This window comes from Ambystoma mexicanum, chromosome 3q (genome assembly GCF_040938575.1).
Source record: "Ambystoma mexicanum isolate Mex_15411 chromosome 3q, UKY_AmexF1_1, whole genome shotgun sequence".
NCBI classification, from domain to species: Eukaryota; Metazoa; Chordata; class Amphibia; order Caudata; family Ambystomatidae; genus Ambystoma; species Ambystoma mexicanum.
The window spans coordinates 289,155,489-289,180,031 of NC_090926.1; the positions used below are offsets into that span (position 1 = coordinate 289,155,489).

At 44.2% G+C, this 24,543-nt stretch overlaps 1 protein-coding gene across 2 annotated transcripts in view; it reads left to right on the forward strand.

Annotated features, from left to right (window-relative positions):
* Nucleotides 1–24,543, forward strand: part of GDF11 (growth differentiation factor 11) — an 853,308-nt gene that overhangs the window by 775,585 nt on the left and 53,180 nt on the right. The window contains exon 3 of one of the 2 annotated variants that reach the window (XM_069653802.1): nucleotides 18,613–19,361. The exons of the other annotated variant lie outside the window; for it this stretch is intronic. Within the exon in view, the coding sequence (XP_069509903.1) occupies nucleotides 18,613–18,795 (183 nt within the window). The 3' untranslated portion in view covers nucleotides 18,796–19,361. Of the gene's footprint in view, nucleotides 1–18,612; nucleotides 19,362–24,543 lie in introns of those variants that run through there. 2 annotated transcript variants of the gene reach the window in all.

Below are 24,543 nucleotides of genomic sequence, written 5' to 3' on the forward strand. Positions count from 1 at the left end.
CTAGAACTGTCAGGAAATTGTTCACCAGAAGCAATGAAATGGATATCCTCATTCCTCCAAGACAGGCAATCCAGGATTGTCTGGGGAAACAAGGCTTCCAACACTAAACCTGTGAACTGCGGAGTACCACAGGGAGCTAGCTTCTCTCCACTACTGTTTAACTTGTACATGCAATGCCTTTGCACCATGCTTCCCAAATGGGAATATTTTTTACTAACTTCGCTGATGATACCCAGCTGGTCTTCTAGCTCTGCGGAGATTACAAACAAGACAGCGAGAAATTGTCAACTATATACAACTTCATCGAAAGCTGGATGAAGGAAAATTGGATGTGCCTCAATGGCACAAAGACCGAGCTAATGATTTTTGGTTCACCACACGCCAGGAAACAACTAAACTCCTCTTACTCCTCATTCAACATCAAAAACACTCCCATCTCAATATCTGAGCAAGTAAAGACACTAGGAGTTTACTTGCAAGCCTCGTTAGGTGCCGAGGCTCACACAGCCTATTTAAAAAGAAATTGTCAGTACCACCAGAGGCTCTTGAAAAAAATCAGACGCCTGCTCAACCAGAAGAACAGCACTACTATAGCCAGAGCAACTATACTATCAAGACTTGACTATGGCAATTCCCTGCTCCTTGGAGCAAGCAGTAAATGTTTGAAGCAATGCCAGGCTATTCAAAATAACGCTATTAGAACAATCACAGGCAGGTCAAGAAGAGACCACATCACTGGTGTTAGAAAAGAGCTACATTGGCTGGCCATGGAAGAGAGAATTACATTTAAATCCCTCACCATGGTCCATCGATGCCTATATGGGAAGGCCCCAGTATACCTAAAGAAACAGTTTAAATGGCACACACCCACCAGATGCTTAAGATCATCTAACAAAGGCCTTCTACAAATCATTCCAACAAAAAAGGCAAATGGCCTTGGCAGAGCCTTCCCGACCAGAAGCATCCAAAAATGGAATGAACTACCTCCATCTTTGAAGCTTGAAATTAACTATATCCAATTAAGAAAGAAGCTAAAAACACTATTATTTAAATAGACCTTGATTTAACACTATTTCAGCACCTGTGAAGTTTTCACTACATGTAACTGCACTTTGTCCTGTCCTCTGCCACTATATGTCCCGTCTCTTTGTAAGCGCTCCGATGCCTGCGGGCTTTAGCGCTATATAAATATATAAATAAATAAAATAAAAAAAATAATGACTCCTGCTTTACAGATTCAACCCAACTCAGTCAGGGAAACCCTATTGTACTGGGAAATTACCCCGGGTTCTTTAGCTCCCTATCGGGCGACTCCAGAGTCAGCATGGGTAGACTTGCATTCCCATGAGGAAATCAGATTAGACCCAAGAGGGAGTGTCGTAATTGAAACAGGGATTGGAGTACAAATTCCCCCAGAGCATATGGGATGGATTGCCCCTAGATCTGGCCTAGCATTGAAGGGAGTTCAAGTGTTGGGAGGGGTAATTGATGCCGATTACCAAGGCGAGATCAAAGTCATCCTGATGAATAGTGGGGACCAATTGTTACCAATCCACAAGGGCGATCAGGTGGCCCAACTAATTATTATCCCCATTAAGTTGTCCATGATTAAGAAGGGGGAGCCTCCTACAGTGTTAACTACCCGTAGGGATTGTGGTTTTGGCTCTTCAGACAGTATGGTCCCGGGTGCGAAGGGTTGGGTGGAAAGGCCAAGTGACCCACCAGTACCCGCAGATGTCATTGCATCAGGCAAAGACCAAGTTGTTTTAGTAATGGAGCCAGGTAGAAAGAAATGCCAATGTGCCCGCAGACAAATGTTACATAAGAGAGTGATTTACAACACTGATATCTCTTTTCTGGGTTTGCCTTGTAGATCCTGTGTCTGGTTGGTGTAATTGTGGGACTAAATGGACTCCGTTCGGGAGAGTCAAACGGCATGCTGCTACCAATGAAAAATGTCACATCTGTGCCAACGATCAAGGAGAAACTGATAATGATGAGTAATGGGGCCTCATTACGGGTCGGGCGGTCCGGAATTAACAGTGGCGGTAAACCCGCCGCCACTGTTAATTCCGGACCACCCGATCCCGACCCCTGCAGGCGGAAGGTGATCTTCCCGCCAGGTCTGACTTGGCGGGTTGAACACCTCCCGCCTGCAGGCGGACGTGGAAACACCAGCATCATCACGAGATGGTGCCAGTGTTTCCACTTCCCCATTCCCATTGAGTCCTAAGGGACTCAATGGGAATGGGGATTAACACCATTCCGCCTCCGGGATTCCCAGGTCACCGTGGCTGTAATGCCCTGGTAATTCCGGGAGTCACGGAGGCTGAATGGTAACACGGGTCCGGCGGTTACCAGGCGGTGTTACCGCCGCGGTTACCGCCAGACTGGAAATGAGGCCCATGATGTCCAAAAGCAGCCCTATGCCGATTCCGAAAAGCCAGCCAGACCGAAGACATGGATTTGTGAAATGCGGCAAACACGTCAGGCGCAAGTGAAAACAACATTGATGCCAGTTATGCGAGAGGCATCTTCAGGACGGCGAAAACATTCTCCAATGATCACCCAAACAGAGAATATGTGGACATACCTGGCACAACAGGTGCTCAACATTACGCACTTTTGCCTTACTGACATGCCCAATGCTGAAGCCTTACTGACTACGTGCTTAGTAGCAGTGCCAATGCCGGTTCCGGTTCTAAAGCATATTTTTGGCGTCACGCACAATGATTCTTTGGTTCAAGATTCGATATGAGGCATTCCTTTTCCGTCTATGAGTACTGCAGGTTTTGCCAGGAAACAGATCGCAAATGGAGAAATATGACACGTTTTATAACCTATAATATAACCCAAGGTGATGTGTGTTACCTTATGACATGCAATGCAAAAGAAATTGGCAAATGCCAACAGCTCAATTTAACCAAACAGCAAAATCAAACTGTGTTCGAGAAACGATTGTGTTCATGTTACACTCACCTGGCTCCCACAGGGGCGTCGGTCAGACCCGGACTGCTGCGGCCTCCACCCACGTGATGCGTAGTGCAGCGATGACTGACTGGATCTGCCCTCCTAATCTTGTCTGCTTACCACGTAGAAATATTCTCCTACAAGTGGAGAGATGGATTTAGCCACTACTGGATTCAAGTGATAGCACCCCCACTGTCCTCCCCTCTAATCACCTCTGAAGCGCCCTCTCGGCAAAATCTCTCCTTAAATTCTTGAAGGATGAGCCCTCCATCCAGCGAAGCACGCAGGGGCGCGTTGATGACCAGTTACTTCACTGGCTTGAAGATATTGGAAGAGTTGTAGACGAATCCTGACTCTAAAAGATCCTGGTGAAGAGCCGTAAGAATATAGTTCGTAAGAGTTCAAAATGTCTGGAATTCACTCCTGCCCAATTCCTCTTTTATCTTGCAGCTTTGACCCAATAAGAAGATTGAAAGCTGAAAGCGCTCCGGTAAAAGTCTGTGTTACCCAACACTGTCCGGTAAATAATGCCAAGGGTTGCTGCTTTCTCCTTATCTTACAGGTGCGGCATAAGAAGATGTGGCGTGCTGATGAATTATACCTCCGGCTGTAAAATCAGGTAAGCATATGGCGGATAAAGAGATTGTCTCTGTCTGTTCTCTCTGCTCACCTTGTTGTTTCTTGTCCCCCTTAGGTGCCGGGATTCGGCGATGTAAAGATGGAGACAGCGCCGGATCAAAGAAATGCTGCGTGGAACGGTGAGTTTGGCACAGCGCTGCTGCTGGCTATGCGACGCGTTTAAAACAAAGTCTTTCGTCTGGTTTGAAGATGCGATGAATCCGGAATCAGGTAATAAATCAGATAATACTCTTGTTCTAACCTTTGCTTCTTTCCTTCTTTCTAGGTCCTCCAGGTTCGAGGCGGGCGTGGCAGAAGGCTGGATGCTGCTGCTGGCACGGTGAGCGTTACGCTGCTGGATGCAGAATAACGTGAAGCGTGTGCTGCTCTTCGTGCGTGGTTAAAATAGCCTCCAAAGTAGTCCCAGGTAGGTATTCCTCCCCGACCACACCCGAGTAACAAAATAGTCCCTAAGGTAAAGTAGTCCCTTCCAGGCCTCACATGGGCTTGGATCTTCTTGCAGCATGGTCTGCATCAGGTAAGTGTGCACCTATGAGCCTGGCTCCTATGGCGCCAGGACTGATGTCCCATATGTATGGCGCCAGGACTGAACCCAGACAGCCCCTAGCAGGGGTTGCTGGGTTTTCTCAAGGCAACATGATGCCTGCTCCCGGGGCTGATGGATGTGGTCTGGATGCCCGGGGGTATGCATCATGACAGTTCACGAATTCCACGCACATGTACCAGTGTGAATAACACTATGTCTTGTAATCATACAGTGATAGCTGCCAGCCATCTGAATCATGTGAAACTTCCAACAGGATGGCTCTTTTCATGTAGCAACATCACATAAACTTATATTCCAGCTAACATTTCCAGAGGTCCATGTGCCTTAACTCGATTAGGACTAATGATGTTCCCTTTACACCCAGCGATATCTTGAGGCAAAAGGTCAACTTTTGAGTCTGTGGGTCTATCCCCCGATTGTGATTCACATGTGCATTTGCTATCAGAAGCTGAGGTTCTAGCATTAACCCTTTCATTAGTGGGAGTTTGGGGTTTAGTTGCTGGGGGTTACAAATCTTTGATCAAATTAGCATGTTTAGTAGTCAAAGGACTCAATCATACTTCTCAAGCATTAGAAGAGTTACTCCTTGATAGCAAAGTTATTAGGAAAGCAACTTTGCAAAACAGGGCTGCTGTTAATTATCTATTACTAAAGCATAATTTAGGTTGTAACGCAGTTGAAGGTATGTGTTGTTTCAATCTAAGTGACCATCCACGATCCACTGAAAGTCATATTTGAGGTTTGAGGGATCTCATTTCTCAAGTGTCCCAAGATCATACTGGGAATTGGTGGGATTGGTTATTTTCATGGATTCCTAATATTGGGGGTACACTGCGTTACGCTTTTGCTTGTATCTGCATTATATTAGCTATCATAATAGCTTGTTGTTGTATTCAATGCATTCCCAACTTAGTTTTAATATTGCGTCGGTTTCAGAGACCGGCTCCTCTGCCACTGGGCTATGGAAGATAAATATCCAAGGGTGCAATTGTTATGCTAGAGCTAAAACTTGGCGCTGGTGCGCAGTGTATTCTGGGGGCACTCAGAGCCATAATGGATATTTACTCCATGCCTCAGTCAAAAGCTGTACTTATTTTGCTGAGAGCTGAATTTACTTTGCTGAAGAAAACATGCTTTCCAAACGTGGTATGCAGTCAAGGGAAAGCTGGTTTTGTTATGTCTTGTTATGAGCTTTGGGATTGTTTTCCGTGGCGTTTGTTCTTAGGAGAGGGAAGCGCTTTGCTCCTTGAGGTTACTGTCGGTTGACCCAGCTGGCAACCAACGGTTACCCATCAATGCGCAAGTGCATTGCCAGAAGGTTCGAGAAATTACCACCCCTTTTTGAGGAGTGCATATATGCGGAACCCCTCAACGGTCAGACGGGACAAGTACAAAGACCTCAGTCGGAAGGGGGACGCCTTTGTCCGGCATACCTGTGGGCTGTTGTGCTCTCGGCCTGGCTGTTATCGGGGTCTTCCAGCCGCTTCTGGCGAGATGAGGGATTCAGTTACGCCCACAGTGATGTATTTTCTTTGGAATTCTCTGTCTTTTCTGTGATTTATTTCTGTGTTATCACTTGTTGCTTCCAAGCTTTGAATAAATAGCCGTATAAGTGCTCATTATTTTCTAAGCGTGCGTGTGGTTGTAAGTCATTGCGTCGTCTACCTGCGTTTAAAGTATTGGCTCTGCAATTGCGCTGGTGATTAATGACTGTCTGTGCACTCTGGGCGAGCAATACAATGACCTAGGACACATAAAGGGGGAAATCCATAAAGCAGATCTCTCTGAGCAATTAGCAATGCTGACCATCCTTTCCCGGAGGAGGCGGTGATCAATGAGATCAAACGCTGCAGAGACCTTGAGCAGCATCAGAAGCATTGGGTAACCCTTTTCAACAATGTTGGAGATATTGGACTTAAGGTCCAACAGCGCTGTTTCGGTGCCATGTTCTGCTCTGAAGCCAGACAGTTGCGAGGCCAGATCTCGTTAGCCTCTATAAAACGTTACAATTGCAAGTAGGCTACTCTACTAATGATCTGGATATTAGTTAGGGGGCGGTAATTCCCTGCCAGAGCTGGATCTAGTGTGGTCTTCTTCAACAGTGGCGCCATCCAAGCCTTTTTCAGAACAGCTGGAACAATAAAATATTATTGTCCCTATGGTTCGGCAATGTGCTTTTAACCATAATTCGATCGATCGTACAAACATTTCATATGCACCTTACCCGAGTTTTCGTCTCATGAACACAAGCAAAATCAGGCAGCAGGGCGCGGCCATCTTGTGATAATCTTATCACTTGCCGCATCGCCCTCGGTGACCTGCGTTTGCGGCACTAAATCATATCCCCCGCCCCTGAGCCTGACATCACCAAATCATTTATATTCTCCACCTCTCTCTGTGATGTTGCTGGGCAGCTTGGCTAAAGGTGCCCAGTCGTCACCTACGCGACTAGACGCGGAACCCGGAAAACAACACACATCGTCTCACAGCGCGGCACGTAACAATTAGGAATATGAAACTGTACTTTAAAAGGAAACAACAAGACTGTACAATTGGTAAAGTACATTTATTTCACATTAAATGTTTCGATAACATTCGGCGTGTGACCAAATCAATTAAAATGGAACTTTTTTCTTTGCTCTCGTTTCATAAATCCGCAAATGTTTATCGTGAGTCACGCGCTGTTCCTTTTGGGTACACAGGGTGTTCGTTTTGGGTAAACAAAGCACTTTGGTCGTACGGTGAATTGCAAGGCTGGTGCTTCAACTTGGCACTAGACCACAGTAAAGGTTGTTATGTTGCTCCTAATCGCCGACCGCGTACGGACAGATTGGACCTTGTCTGTCGTCCCAAAATACGGTCAAGTAGATCCAGTGATTGACATGTAGCTGCAGCTGGCGGTTGAAGAAGCCATCGGTCGGGGTCTGGAATAGATGACAATCGCAGAATGGCACGATGTTCCTGTTTGCAAAAGATAAAAATCGAAAAAGTGTCTCAGTAGCGGATCTTTATTACAATTAATCATTTTCTTTATTAGCGCAGAGGTGACACAATGTGAACTGAGAGAATACAATGTGGAATATCAAAGTACTCTGCTATTTGCTTCCGAGGATAGCGCAAATGAGAATGTTGAGCTCTAAACGTAATGCGTAAACTGGGGCAAGATTTCGAGGTGCAAAAACAATCTAATGATTTATTAGCGTAGAGCCAGGGAGAAACGAGTGGTGGCCTACATGCATCTCGATGCTGGCCTGGCCATGTGCAGGGTAGATAGCCCTGCACACAAAGGTTGTACTAGCACTTCATTGCAATATGCCAAACAGAACGAACAAGTACAATGTCACCCAGCAGTAACGTCAGCTATTCGTATTTCGATTAGTTCTGGTATGAAATCGTCTAAAGAGAAACTTACATTATATTCGGAATTTCCATTCTCTAGGCGTAATGCAGACCGTAATGCAGACTCCACAGTTCGTGTCAACTTTTTTCTCATAAACTGAACATATATGTAACTAGGTGCAGTTTTGGAATGGGCAACCTTACCATATCATACGTTACTACACCCCCCCTTCAATTCAATCCCTTTCGGAATGGTCCCTTCCTCTCAAGTTCAAAAAACAATTGAACCTTATACTGTGTGCGGGACGCGTGGGCCTCCCAGCTCCCAAGCAAAAATTCAAAGCTGGTGACCTTCACTCAAAATAAACATACATTCTTACTTTGCAACATCCCATGTCAACGCATTCATGAGAACATTCATTTTGAAGCACGGGCACAGAAAATTGGGGGCTATCACTGCTCGTTGTTCTTGGCGCTGCTCAGCTGTAGGTAAAATTTACCAATGACAGAATGCCCCCTATTCCCAAAATATAGTCGGTGTAACAGAAAAACTGAGTCAAAATGTGTCTAATAATAGGGCCACCTCTACTTATCTCATGGCCTCCTTCCCTCATGGCATGTTTTCACAGGCAGTACTTCTTGCGTGCCTAGAATGTTTTGTGGCCTAGGTCAAATCCCTTTTGTAGGTCCAGCAGTTATTCAGCTTTTTGCGTAACATTATTGCAAGTCAACTGCCAAAACCCAAATATTCTTACACACTGTTACCCATTGGTCATTAACACCAAAAATGAAGGACCCACAGTATCTCAACTAAACTGTGAAATGTGAAAGCAATCGTAATAATTGTAATATATTTTTAAGAGGACTGAGAGGATAGATTTCAAAAGACAAAATGCATACTTTATTTGTACAGTTTATAGATACATTTTTTGCAAAAATAAAAACAGACGGTAATCATTTCAACAGGGATTTGAATGATTTAACAAGCTCTGCTTTGGGTGGACATGGCACGCTGACAATGTTTTGTGGCAATGTATGTGTGCTCTGAACAGATTTGTCCGCGATTCCATGAGTATGCATCTCAACGACATTAACAATAAGATCTTTCACAAAATCAAATTCCATTTTCTCATATACTGGTTTGACAACCCATTTTTTGCTTCTTTTAGTAAAGGCCATAGTGTAGCAAAGCATCCCTAAATTTCCTGCAGTCCTAGATTGTTCCCGGCCCACATTCTCGTTATGCGCTAATACCGCAAGTAAAGTCCGATATTTCATCCCCTGGATGCCAAAATGCAATCTCTTTGGCCTGTACTTTAGGCACATATTGTGGAAATCTCCTGTGTGACAGAATTCTGTGAGTCCCTTAAGATCTCTTGATAGAATTTTATCAAACACAATCTTCTCAAGGGCTTTGTGTGGAGGTGAAGATTGGATCAACCACTTCTTCTTCCGTGCCTGCTCTGGGTTCAAAGGGCCATGTTCACATTGGTGGAAATGTTGGTTTTCTGTCCAGTGGCGAACGTTGGAACAGTGGTGCATTAGTGACCGCTATTTTTCCAGTAGAATTTCCACAGACCCATCACATGTTTTTGAGCTCCACCAAAGATGGTTGCTGAAAGACTGGGACCATTGCAAATTACCTTCCCAACCTTTTTTTTCCCTGCAGCCGAGATTTTTTTATTGATTGATTTGGCAACATGCCATACATCAAATTGATGTTTAATATTTGGATACTGCTCTCTCATTGTCTTGGCTATTGAAACGTGTCTGTCTGTGGCTATGAGGTCGATTTGCATTCCCCTCGATTGTAGATCTTCCAGTGATTTTATAAAACCAAGTTTCTCTATGGCCACCAGGGATTTACATTGGGACACCTGCACGACCACCAAACTCACAATGTTCTTACTTTCCATGTCCTGAAGATGGTAGGTGCATTACTTGGCAGAAAATCCGGGGCTGTCACACTGTCCATCGCCGGCTAGCCTGAACCGTTTGTCGGGGAATGTACTTTGAATAGCCAATTGTTCAATTCTCCAAGCATCACTAATGAAGGGGATGAGAGTCCCACAAACTGAAAGAAACTGGATAACTTCATGAAACTGGAGCCACTGAAAAGTAAAGCTGCTGCACACAGGAGATTGCCAGCTGGCAGTTTCCCCAGCATCGGTTGAGCGGACCATGAAAATGCTTTATGTGATTTTTCACAGGTGGCATGTATTTTGAGGTTACTGCCTTGTGTTAGACGAGTCACAGTCACCAATGGCTTTCCACATACTTCCCCTCCAACTGAATGCACACATTTCAGCATCTGTATAATCTCCATCAAGCTGCTGTCAAATACTATGTATTTGGCCTCTTTTATTATACTGTCATCTGGCAACACTGTGGTTTCGGAGTGAACCGTTGTGAACATATCAGCCAAACCGGACATACTATAGTTGATATCTTTGTCTGTTTCGTCGGTCAATATTTTTGATGCTTCAGTTTCTGTCATTTCAACATCTGTTACTTGACGATGGATAGGAGAAAAGATCAATGTGGACTGTTTTTTGGGGGGCATTTTTTTGGCGGGTGTAGATTGTGTGAAGTGCTCATGTAATAATGTTAAACTATCATCTATAAATTCAATTTCACCTTCCTCTGGTGGAGCGGGCGCTTTGTAGCAATGGTCCAAGAACACTTTGCTGGAATCGCCGGTCTTATTAAATTCATTTTCGGGCCATTGGAAATAGGCATCTCGAGTGTGAGCACGACGCGCCTCAATGAATAGTTCCTCCATCGTGAAAACAGTTTGGCAAGCAGCATCTGTCATTTGTATCGCTGTTTGTGTCTGCATAGTCTGTACTCCATCGGGCAACTACAGGACAGATAGGAAAAGGGGTGTTCAGTGTAAATCCAACATACAGTGTTGTACAATTGACATTAAAAAAAGAATATAATGAAGGCCTTAGCACAAAACTAATGCCAACAATAGAAAGTGTTTATAACTAACCTTATTTTTATTTCTTTTCTTTGAAACCTTCTTTACTCTAACATCAGCAAACTGGCGCACTGACTCAGATACACGTTCCTCCGGTTCAATATACGGATCTTGTATACATCCCTACAAAAAATAGTATCCATTTAAAATGAGTATTTGGCATTACACATCTAATTAGACCGACTTTCTTTCATTCGATGGTACTGTCAGTGCGCATACCTCTGGGTCCAGATCAACTGTAAGGTCTGGTTCCGGAATAACCACAATGGATAATGTAATTGTAGAGGATGCTGCAGCACACAGTACTTGCATTAGTAAGGACGAAAAGATTGTAAACGGGACACACAATTTGGAAAGACGACAAAGGTACATATCAATAGTAAAGTAGGAATGAAACATTGTCTAAAACAATTACACAATATCAAAATATGATCAGATTATCTCGTCCTATTGAGCTATGAAGACCCATGCCTGTGACACCGGATCTACTACGAGGGGTGTTCGAATTGTAGTGGACACTTCAGCATCTCCCTGAAACACAGTACTTGCATTAGTAAGGTCAAAAAGATTGGAAACGGGACACACAATTTGGAAAGACGACAAAGGTACATATCAACAGTAAAGTAGTAAAGAAACATTGTGTAATGTAATGATACGTTGTGAAAATATGATCACATTATCTAGAATTCCATGCATAAAACCAGTCTGGAACAGAATAGCTAGGTAACATTACCTGATACACGCTCGAAGTGGTTGATGACTACAGGCAAGACATGGATGTTGAATCTTGTTCCTTCATATTCGGTGGATAGTCATGGAGCGGTAAAGGGAAAGTATTATTCGATTTAGAAATTCCAACATTACAAAATGGCATTAAGGAGACTGAATACGAGAAAATTACACTTATTGAAATGCATAATATAGCATAGTTATCCATCCCCATAAATCATTTTTCTATGTGGGTTCTACAAAACAAGGACTGATGTTTAGCAAAAAAGTCATTATTTCAACAGCTATTCAATCACATAAATATGGAAAGTACTATAAGTGGCATTTACACCGAAAATACAGGCGTAAAGCTAAATCTGGAAGAGTGACTCACCTGTGGCGGCATTTTCACGAGTAAAGTCGGAATAGCATTTGGGAGCAATTTCCGAGTTGTTCTCAGTTGATTCCTCTTTGTGTACTTTGATGTGTCGTACATATCCGGGGAGAAGTGCAGGCTGCAGATGCGGTATCGATGACCCCTCTTGTCCTCCAAGACTTGTCTGACCCATTCTCTTATTCGATCAACAGTCTTAGGGAATACATGCATTGTAATGCCTTTGGATTTGTCATGGATCTTCGAAGGGCAACCGAAAATAGAACATGCAGGCATTGTTGTAAATTGTGCAAAATAAAGGTCAACATTATTAAAAAAATATTTTGCAGAAGCTTGTGAGAAAGAATGAATTGGACCATACATTGTTCATTGCACGCTTTCTTTTGGGCACCACAGCAAAACCAGTGCAGCGTGTGCGGATGTATTATAGGATAAATTTCACTAACGATTCATTGATGTGTTGAAAATCAGAACATGTTACTCGTCCCTTGAATGTTCTATCATGCACGAAAAGGAAACATTCTTATACTATAGACACGGTCTGCGAAGGGTGCAATACGATGCCAATTGACACTGGTGAAAATTGATATATCGATAACATAACAAAAGACACTCAAGTCAATAGCAATGATACAAATTAATATAGCAGTACAGAGTTAGATACTTCGGAATAGATATAAATTTACAAATGAAGGAGATATGATTAGGATACATGCCCTTACCTTGACCAACAAACAGTTGGATTCAGCAAGCAGAGTAATTAGTGGCAGGAGAACAGGGAGATGTTCACAGGTAGCACACTGATGAGTTCACTCGAAGCGGTCACAGAGTAGCACGTTCACGAGTTGACTTGCTGTGCTCAGAGATGTTCTCATGGTAAATATCCAGTGGTTTATAAAGAATAACAAAAAGGGGTGTGTTTGTGAATGAATGACATGTATATGTCGTGGTATTATGTGGATTGCAGGGGCACGGTCTGCTTCAGGGGAGGCCTGCCTGGAGACACAGGGTCTGGGGAGGCCATGTGAACAATGGCCCCTGGGCGTGGGATACCTTTTGAAGTGTACATGTTGTTTGGCACCTTGGCCGTTCGTGCCCCTGACAGCACCCCATGGCAGCGCACATCCACTGGTGCGAACTGCCTTTGATAGTGGGGGGTGGGATGGATGGGCCGGGAGGCGTGCAGACAAGGCACCAGAACACTGCTGAATGGAGACACACTTATGTTGATTGCAGGGGCACGGTCTGCTTCAGGGGAGGCCTGCCTGGAGACACGGGGTCTGAGGAGGCCATGTGAGCAATGGCTCCTGAGCGTAGGATACCTTTTGAAGTGTACATGTTGTTTGGCACCATGGCCGTTCGCGCCCCTGACAGCACCCCATGGCAGTGCCCATCCACTGGTGCAAACTGCCTTTGATAGTGGGGGGTGGGATGGATGGGCCGGGAGGCGTGCAGACAAGGCACCGGAACACTGCTGAATGGAGACACACTTATGTGGATTGCAGGGGCACGGTCTGCTTCAGGGGAGGCTTGCCTGGAGACACAGGGTCTGAGGAGGCCATGTGAGCAATGGCCCCTGGGCGTAGGATACCTTTTGAAGTGTACATATTGTTTGGCACCTTGGCCGTTCGCGCCCCCGACAGCACCCAATGGCAGCGCACATCCACTGGTGCGAACTGCCTTTGATAGTGGGGGTGGGATGGATGGGCCGGGAGGCATGCAAACAAGGCACCGGAACACTGCTGAATGGAGACACACTTATGTGGATTGCAGGGGCACGGTCTGCTTAAGGGTAGGACTGCCTGGAGACACGGGGTCTGAAGAGGCCATGTGAGCAATGGCCCCTGGGCGTAGGATACCTTTTGAAGTGTACATGTTGTTTGTCACCTTGGCCGTTCGCGCCCCTGACAGCACCCCATGGCAGCGCACATCCACTGGTGCGAACTGCCTTTGATAGTGAGGGTGGGATGGATGGGCCGGGAGGCGTGCAGACAAGGCACCGGAACACTGCTCAATGGAGACACACTTGATACCTTTTGTAGTGTACATGTTGTTTGGCACCTTGGCCGTTCGCGCCCCTGACAGGCCCCCATGGCAGCACACGTCTACTGGTGCGAATGCCTTTGATAGTGGGGGGTGGGATGGATGGGCCGGGAGGCGTGCAGACAAGGCACCGGAACAGTGCTGAATGGTGACATACTTGATTCACTTAAAAACTGAAACAACCATTGATAAAAAATATGTTGTGTTTTATTTGGTTTCTTATTTTGATGGCACAATAATACTAGACATTGTAAAGGTCTGGTTGCAGCTCAGTGAGGGAAAATCCCCTGTACTGACCACTGTCGCTGGGGAAAGTTTGTCTAATGGCGCCAATGACACAGGCGGATATTACTCGTCGAACGCGGTGTCCAAGCCTCCCATGAAGCCACCATGTGTATGAACAATAGGCCACCAGCCGGTACCACCTATGAAAGAGAAAGATACAATCTGTTTTTAAATGACCAAGATAAGTGTATTAAACCTTAGTTGTCAATGACAATTCTTTTATGCAATGGCATTTTTGCCATGAAAAATGCTAACTAGGCACTGCACAATATTGAACAACTTTTATGCGACTATTACTAGAGAATTGCAAGACTAAACGGATATGACAATGATATCTTGAAGTTACGAGAATATAGGGGACAACCAAAAAATAGTAGTGGCCTAACTGACATCACAACCAGACTACACTTACTCGTTACTTGGATTACGAGGGCGAACTGTTGCGCGAAGTTCGTGCATAAGCACCATCAAAATCCTCAACACGGACCGTGTGAGACAGACTGCCGTGAAGTCTGGCAGCTCGGTAACGCATTGCGGCTGTGGATCGCCTTGCGATATGTAGGATAAGCATCTAGAGTTTTCTCGGCAGCAGCAGTTTTCCACCTCGGTTGGCATTAGCGCTCACTGATTGCAGGTACACCAGGTGGAAACACTGTCCATGCGACTAGGCCCAGGCTCTTCATCTGTTCAAACGTCCGCCCAACTGTTGTCCAAATCCCCATCGTCTACAGAGCTTGCTCTTTCCAGTAATTCCTCCTCGGAATACTCGGGCTCGTACAGGTAGGGCATTATTGTTGCCATTGTGTGGCAAAGAAACGAAAATAATTTATAGCGGTCGTACTGGTATCTGTTCACACGGGCTACAAGCAACGAAGGTAGCTGACCAGAGCACAGAAACGAGTCACAGAATACTCAAAGAAATATAGCGAGAGGAATGGAAAAGAAAATCTGCTGTTGTGTGTTGTAAAACGCTCTGTTTATACTTGTCGAGGAAAGAGGCTTCCTGCCATTTCCATGGCGACACGTCATTAGCTGAGGCGCAGAGAATGTTGACACGAGAAGTGCTTTGGCGTTGTGAAATGGGCGGTACGCGTCTAGTGATGTCAGGCTCAGGGGTGGGGGATATGATTTAGTGCCACAAACGCAGGTCACCCAGGGCGATGTTGCAAGTGATAGGATTATCACAAAATGGCCGCGCCCTGCTGCCTGATTTTGCTTCTGTTCAAGAGAAGAAAACTCAGGTAAGGTGCATAGGAAATGTTTGTACGATCGATCGAATTATGATTAAAAGCACATGGCCGACCCATAGGGACAATAATATTTTTTGACCGAACCAGTCCTTTAAATGAGAAGTTGACCAGTTTGGTAGTCCAGGGGGTGAGTATGTCAAGAGAACCCTTAAGAAGGGTTGTAGGACATGGATCACTGGTACATGTAGTAGACTTTTGATTTAGAATAATATTCAGCACTTCTTTCTCAGTACACTGATGAACATCAAATTTAGGTCTGACACCAGGTGAAGTATTTTGAGGAGGGATGTTAGTGGAGATAAGAGTGTCCTTAGGGGTAATGTGGGCCAATTGGGAAACTATTTTAGCTCTATGGTCGGCAGTTTTATCAAGAAATACATCTTGAACCGATTGACACCAACTTGCATTTTTGAGCATAGAGGAAAAGATGGAGTCGCTACATTCAAATTCCTGATGATTTCGCTTTCTCGATGCAAGAATTGAAATTCTTAGCCTTTGCTTCAAGAATATGTGTCTTGTAGTTATGGACCGCCTTCTTATAAGTACCCAGGGTACTGGAGCAATGATTTCTTTCACCGCTCGCATTTTGAGGCTTGTTTGACTTTTCTCCAATAATGGTATCATCAAACCAGGATTTCTAAAGGGTTTCTATTTTCTTTATCATAGCTTTTTCCAGGGCAAGGGCATCAATGGACACCTGAAGGGCATTGACCAGATGAATAGCTAAGTCGGGGGGATCAGTGCACTAGTGCCCAAATTGGACACAAGAGTGTTAGAAAAATCCTGAGGAACAGAGTGCTAAGTTTAGGGAGAGCTGAAGGTAATCCTATGTTTGCGGCGATCAACGAGTGATCCAACCAGGGACAGTCCTGCACATGAAGGTGACAGACTGGTAAATTTTGAGCTAACATCCAGTCCAGTTTGTGTCTGCCTTGGTGCGTTTGTTGGTCAGCAAGTTGAGTCAACCCCTGCTTTGAGAGAAGATAGGAGCGAAAAATCTCTCAAATCATTAGGATCATCAGCCCATAAGTTAAAGTCTCCCAAAATAATCACAGGAGCTTTAACGCTTATTTTATAGTGCCGTTAAGAAGCGAAAGAAGTTGTTCTTCCAATAGAGGAGTAATCTGAGGAGGACGATAGAGGAGGAGGAAAGTAAGAGAGGTACTGTGGCTAATTTTAATATTCAGCGTAAGGTCTGCTCTGAACATTTTATAACCCTCAGGGACAGCCTTATTTACAGATATTTGGGCAACCTCATGCAGCCAAGTCTCGGTCACAGCAAATAAGTCTGGGTTATGTTGGGAAATATGTTCTGAGATTTCAGTATCATGTGCACACAAGGAACAAGTGTTAAGAAGGGAGATAATGTGGGAGTTGTTCAGAGAAGTAATAGGTGCCTGTTTAACTATCTGTATCGCGGTCTTGCACTGCATAGAGTCCTGTGCCAGAGTCTGTGGCGTTGGATGCACCTGGTATAAACAGACATGGCATCTCTATTACTGCATCAGTCTTAGCAGACCCCAAACATGCGATAGGATGGGCAACCTCATGGGTGCCGGTACCTAGTATGTGTGTGTTTATGATGGGCTGAATACTATTTTCAGTGGATGTAAAGTCTTTCCCAGTACTACTGGTACTAGTCTCAGTAAGTCCCAAACACAAGTATCTTTGTAAAGATAGCATCACGTTTCAATTTAGAATTAATTAGCACAGGCCGACATGATAACTTAGCAAAGACTAGAATCAAAATGTTTTTAATATTTTATTTTTGATTTACCTGTGGGTTAGGCAATCAGCAGAGGTAGGGAGCCACAACCACCACAAACCGACACTAACCTGGCTGTCCTCACCCGCCAGTGCTCACACGCCTGGTCAGCGATTAAGAAGGCTGGAGCCTACAATACAGATGGGAAATGTAGATCCCAGGGAAACAGGGCAGACTAGCAGCAAACAATCAACACGGCATGTTAAATATTGCTGGAGTGCTCCTGATTCCATTGACCGTAGTATGAAGTCTGTTATCAAAAGTGCATAACTTGCCAAAATAGAAAGTGGGATGATGGAACAAGTTGGTGGTACTGATAGGCTATCAAGATACTGGTACGTTAAACAAACATTGTGTTATGAGGAATATTTAGATGCAGTGTGCCCCAAGTTCATGAGAACGTTATACATTAAACTACGTATGGGTATACTTCCATTGGCAGCCCTAACCCACAGGTGGAACAATGAGTCTGATAAGTGTCTCTTTTGTGTGGATAAGATTGGAACTAGTGTCCATTTTTTGCTTACATACCCATGGCTTTTAGATTTAAGGAAGAAATATCTAAAACTCCTGTTCCTGGCAAGCGGCCGACCTGCCATTTTGGGCGCATCGGGAGAAGCCTTTAGAAGATGATTGTAGAGCTCAATTCAACAAGCTCTCGCACTATGTTGTGCATCAAATGACTAGGTAGAGGTACACACAGTGATGGACTATTGTACCAGTGCCTCGAGAAGAGCATGTGCACATTCCAGAACTTAGAATTGTGTCTTTCGTGTTTTTGGTATCCACTTCAGTGGAATCTAAGTGCAATATTTGTAACTTCAGTCATGCACGGGCACCTTTTGATATTAATGTCAATCTAAAGAGCTATTTTACTCCACACCTTTGTATGTTGCCATTATTTACAGTACTTTGAAGATTTGACTAAAAGAGAAATTGAGTACAGCTGCTTCTTTTTGCATTTGCACTTTATATCCTAGAACATTCCCTTCCTTCCAGGATGCCTTGGGTATACTCTTCACTCCAAGGTGTGGGGCTTCTGTGCAATATTTTTAGTACCAATGCACTGGCACTGTAGACATTGATATGATGGTAATTGGGATGGAATTAAAATGTATCTTACCAAATTCGTACCTTTCAGAATAGTTAAAACATTGTGCCCCAGAGAAAGGCACTTTTATTGTTTGATGCATATTGGTACTGTAGTTGTGGAATATTCTTGTTCGCTCCTAAATTTGTGGTGTCCTGATGGTAATTAAATTGCCATATGCTATGGTTTAAAATTATTGGATCTTCTGTGCTTCTAGATAGAATCAGCATTCGGAAATGTGCTGGCCACCGAACTATGATGATGTATTTTTTTGTATTGGCTTGCAATGGTGTGTACTCTTTTTTAAATGTATGTTTGGTACACTTGTATAACTATGATGCCAAAATAAAGCTGTTTCTGTGACAAGGTCAATACCCTGACCATGTGAAAAGGGGATGGGAGCCCCTCTCGGCCTGGGATGGGAGGCCTACCAAAGAATTATACAGAGCCAGTTCTACCAGAGAGGTTGGCTGTAGCAGCTGGGAGGGCCGAATTCCTGTCCTCTCCCCATGTGCCAGTTTGTTTATGTGCAGTACCAAATTATATCACTGCATGCCTCGTAACCCAAGCGCTGGACAAGTCTTTACTTTTCTTTTCAGAAACGCCACAGACACAAGACAAGATCACCCACAAGAGAGCAGATTATCAGCGCCCCACGCGAAAGCATTTCAGAATCCTGCCAGAGAGTGAGAGAACCAGCAGGGAGAGAACCAGAGGCCCTTTGCACCGGCTCGGGGTCCTGCACGAGCAGCATACAGGCACCGCAGGAGAGAAGCAAATAACAGAGTGAGGAGCCGGAGCTCCAACATGGCTGCTGCTGACAGGGCATACTGCACACCAGGCTCAGTCCGCCTGGTACAAAGATTGGTGCTGCTCCTCTATTCCACAAGAGACAAATACCATGAAAAGGAGAATGGACGGGTAGGAGCTTAGGGGCAACCAGGCCAGAACCCTCTGCCCCCAACCCGAATTTAAACTTTGTATACATGCCGCCATTGTTGTTCCACCGGTGGCCAATGCTGAGAAAGGAGGGCAGTCCTTACTGCACTATATAAAAGCTTTGTTGTATGGAACACCTCCCGGTGGGGTAAACAGATCCAGATTGTCTAGGGCAAGCAGACCAACCAAAGGATAGGAATAAAAGAGCCCCAGAAAGCAGGAAGTTGTGGATTGTGCTTTGGGTGACTAGATTTTCAAGACAAAAATGAAGGCCAGCCAACAACATAAAAGAAGGACTAACCGACTCACCCCTCTCTGCTGCTTAACCAAACCTTTGCGCCTCCCCCCTCCCAACCCCATAATATCTGTATACAAATTGTGTGGTTTTTACTGTTAATAAAAGCACATCATTTACAAGCATGATATATTAATAACATTGATTGAATGAACTTGATTGCTATTGCTATTTAGTTTGAAAAGCTGAGCATCTCAATTATACCATACTTAAATAAAAGCACGTAAATAACCAAGGAGCTGTTGCTCTGTTTGACAGTGCATGCCTTGCTATTTACTTGCTTCTCAGCTTGTCTCTGACACAAGCAGTTAATGCATACAGCTGTTACCTGGAAAGTTGGAGGTTGAAGCCTGTCCTCAGATGACAACATTCTGAAAATCAATTAATATTTAATTTAAAAACCGGGAGCATCACCGTCTCTTTCCCCAAAACTGGGACAGGGTTTTTAAATTAAAAAAACTCTTGGGACAGGGGGACAGAGGGCCCAATTCCAAGACAGTCTCTGCAGATCCAGGATGTCTGGTAGCCCTAACTGTGTGGGTGAGGTCAGAGGAGGAGGTGGCAAGCCAAGAGAATAGTATGAGGAAGGACGGTGACGTGGAATGTGGAGGCACTTTATGGAGCATGTGAGGTATTGGTTAGCGAGTCCTACTGGTATAGCATTGTGAGTGAAAGGGTGGCGAGTGTGCGCAGGAGAGAGGGTGTACAGAGTGGATGTGATGTGTTTGTGTGGCTGGGAGGGAGGGTATTTAATTAGAAGGTGGTGTTGAGTAGCAGCGAGAATGAGAGAGTAGTAGTGTGGAGGACGGAGTAGTGCGTAGTAACATCAAAGGGTTCAGGCAAGGCTTAAATGGAGTGAGAGACATCGTAGGGATAGTCGAAAAAGACACAAGCCGTAGAGAAAGAGGAAAAGTGTGGAGCTGAAGGGAGGAGAGTATTAATAGGGGAACATAAGCAAGTGAGAGAATTGGAGGCAAGGGAGTATGTGGGCGTGACAGGAAGGAGACCAAATCAGGCAGAATGTCTGTAGGCTCAATCCAATACCCCCTTTTTAGATAACTAACCACTGGATAGTGTTGGGGCAGTTTAGGAAGGCCCTGACAGAGGTTAGACAGATAAGGTATTTAACCTTTCGGTCTTCACGTTTAGTATAAGTCACAAGCCAGACAGTAGGGGGTCAATATTCTGTAAATGCTAACCTGAGGAGTATGGACACCTGGGCTAAGGAGATTGGTGCTTTCTAGACGAGAGAGAGAGGGCTGGCCCTAGAGTCCTGAAAGTTCAACTAAAAACCCTTGAACCAGCTATGAGACTTGGACTATTTCTCGAGCCATGTGTGACAAATTGCAAACATAATTAAATGTTTTGAATACTCTTGGACCTTGTTGTAACACTGCAACAGGCCAGTCCTTTCTTTAGTCCTGTGGCATAGGCTGCTACTGTAAGTGCAACACCTGTAATTGTCACCTCAACTCATTATTTTCTGACACAGGTTCTAACGCAAAAAACTATTGAAAAACATCTTTTCTGTTCCTGTCATCACATTTACATTATAGTCACTCCATTGGTGGCCTACAACTCTCCTCTCACAGCCTCAGCTCTATTCGATTGTGAGCCACATGGAACTCAGTTGTGTGGGTGAACAGATGATACCTTTTCCAACTGTGGACTGATTAGCCTAGTATTAACCATCATCGTCATCATCATCGTGTTTATTCAGATATGCATGAACAATCCATAAAAACTACACAGTACAAAAATATCTAAAAATGAATTCACAATAAAATAAACGTCCATTAAAAAAACACAAAAAGTAATAACATCTAAAACAAATTATTGGTACAATTCATTGAGTAGTGTTTGTTGACTAGTTTCAGGGCACCATACTCATTAAACATTTCCTTTGATACAATGCTTTTTTCAGAAATGAAAGTAGTGACCAGCCCACATGTGGAGAGTCCACCCACAACATATATATCAATGGCGGCCGGTACTAAGCAAAACCCTGTTCCTGAAATAAAGGTCGTATAAGCCACCTTCTAGCCGGAGCATAGACAGGGCAAAAAAGGTTCAGGTGAGCTAAGTCCTCATAGGGAGCACCGCATACTGGACAGGATCTGTCCCCTCCTCCCCTGGACCATCCTGCCACCACGGCCCTAAAATGGAGACAGTTAAACCTTGCCCTGGATATCAGCACATGGTCTGCAGGGAATTCTGCCCAGAGCAAGTAGCGCTGTACGCCCAAGGGCATTAGGGTCATCAGACCATGATTTTTGGGTTTTGCAATTTCTGATCCTTCTCTGTCTAGTCTTACAGATTCAAATAGACATACTGTCCAATGATGTATCCCTCTCCCAGAGAGTGTACTGCTTGGAGGGTACAGATGCATGTTATTAATTCCCCTCAACTGTATTTTAATATTACGTAGCCATGGGATCTTATCTCCTGGATTCACACCCAGTAGAGAAATGATCAGTTCATGCGTTAAGGTGGCTTTGACATTACCCCATAACCTGTGCCAGTGCAATACCGGCTGCAACGAGATTGCATCCTCAATTGGTGTGCAGCCTAGCTCCATGTGTACTCCAAAATTTGCAGCAGAGGTGGGCAACCCCAACAAATTCTTCAAACATTGATTTTCCAGGGTCTGGACCGCAACCATGTTTAAGTCACCCCACAGTTCCATCCCAAATCTTGCCACTGATGCCGCTTTGCCCTTGTATAACTGCAGGAGTGGTGCAATCGGTTTGGCTTTGAACCTAGACATAGCCCTACACACCTCTCCCAGGGCCTGCCTAAACTTCAAAGCCTGCTTGGATACATGGATCATGGCACCAACACTTGCAGAGAATCTAACGCCCAAGTTATCGAAAAAGTAGACCCTTTTGATGACGATTTTCCTGCAATACATGGCCCCGAAATGAAACCTCTTCTTCCCCTTCTAGCAAGCCATCACCGCTGACTTAGCTGCATTTACCTGAACTAAACAAAGTGTCTAAATTTAAAGACACTCCCGTCCCCTGCACACCATTAAAGCTGAAAAAATCAGTCACTACAATGCTTACATTTTCAAAAGATATGTAATTGAATATTAGATACATGAACAAAAGTTGAAAACATCAATGTTTGTTAATTAAACGTTAAAATTTGCATAAATATAAATCATTTTCACATATGGCCATTGTAAAAAACAAAATGAAACAAAGAGCAACCACAGTGTTCTTATGTTGCGATGTGATTTCCAACTCTACGCGTTTCGGGGAAACTCCCCTTCTTCAGGAGTGAAAGAAATCTGCAATTACACATATACATACAATTAATAATCACCTTTACATATGTTAAACACATAATTACGGTGAACAAATCATTATCAATCATCACTCTAAACCAGCTGCAAAGCAACCTAGCTCATACTATATAGGGTCATTATCATTTTCTTCATAATCAGTAAACCAAAATTGAATACTGGTGTGACTCCAAAGCATGAAATTAGAAGCAAAATAATTGAAAGAATTACCTCTAGTATGTCTTTCTGTGTGGTCTTGCATAATACATGAATATTAATCGGGTCAATACACTTCAACTGCTGAATCAGATCAAAAGGGAACCATAAAGTTCCGGATTTAAAGGGAAGGTCATAATGGTGAAGTGAAAAAAGGTCAATTCTTACCCAGAGTTTAGAAGGGAGTAGGAATACACTCTAAATCCACAATGAAGAGACCATCGGACAACGGGACCTCTGGTGTGTATCAAGATGAAGTATATAGGAAGTAGTGAAGGTCCTAGAACAAACCGTAAGACCAGTGATTAGAGTTGTAGTATCGGTATCTGCCTTATTAAGAACAACAATATCCATTTGTGGACTAACTTTACCTCAATAGTGCAAAAAATGTCTTTTATTAGTACTGTATTCCCAAAGACTATCAATATCTCCTACTGCACTTGTCATGAAAAGATGGCACCGATGTTCAAAAGACTATTTTAGCCTCTTTATATTCCGAAATTGCGTACTGAAAAGAGAGACAGAAGTAAGCCACAAGGATGGGTGAGTCACTCTATCTTTAGGATCGAGTATTTCAAGTATTTATAGAAACAGTAATAATCTATGTACTTACAATTCGAAAGGATAATTATCTTTATAGACAGGATCTTGGGGTTGCTGTCTAATGTGCACCACACGTACGGTGTCCGCATTCGGAATGAGCAATCTCTGCCGGTTAAAATGAAAACAGGAAGAGACGCAGTCAGATGACAGAGTCATGTGATCTGGAAATTAAAGGCGAAACAAATTCAAGCGACTCGGACAGGACAGAACCTATGACTGCTATGTACCACGACGGTGGGATGGGTGCACCTGCACAAATTACATTAAACCCTAGGGTTGGTACGGGGCTGTTTTTGCTTACCTAATACCAGACAATAAACTGGAATACCAATCGGTTGAAGACTTTGGTATACTGTATATATGGACAATTGTTGCTAATTATACTGGCAAACCACGGAGTGCAAGTGGTTTCTCATTTTAGACATCTTAAGTTGTATGGTACAGATTATCCTCCAACCTGGTCCCCAGTTTTGCATTAAAATTACCGCCCAGGATTACACATGCATTACCCACACTGAGTCTAGCGAAAGGTTCCTCAAAAACTAGGGCCAAACCCCCCAAGCAATGTTTCCGAGGCTGTTTATGGGGGCTGTTATAGAAATGTATTACTACAAGATCCATCTGACCCGGTCTGAGAATTTTAACAACCGTTATATATTGCATCAGGGTTGTCAAGAACACCTGTGTGCTCTCTAGTTGGGTTTTGACCAGTATACACATTCCACCATAACTCCTCCCACGCTTGTTTCTCTCAGCCATAAACTGATATGAGACAAAACCATCAACATTAATATCCTCCTGTGACCATGTTTACTGGAGCAATATAATGTCTACCTCATTCAATGCAATCTGTGTTTCAGCATGGGCCAGTCTGGTTTTGATTCTGCCCACATTCCATGATAGTAAGGACAACGTATCCCCCTCGTCCCAAATCCCCACTACGGGGGTGCCCACAGCAGCACCCGGTGGCAGCTCCTGGCATTGCTCGTGGGCCTCCCCCAGAAGTTCACATCATTCAACAACATGTATATCGGACAGGCAGGCATATTGATTCTGGGTGAATACCAAGTTAGATGCACTTCCATTTTGTCCGGACACTCCCGCCCTCCTGAATCCCCCACCAGGTGGCTGCTGAGGTGGGATCCAATTCGGCCCCAAGGGCATTTTTGCATTGTCATTACCCTACTTCTG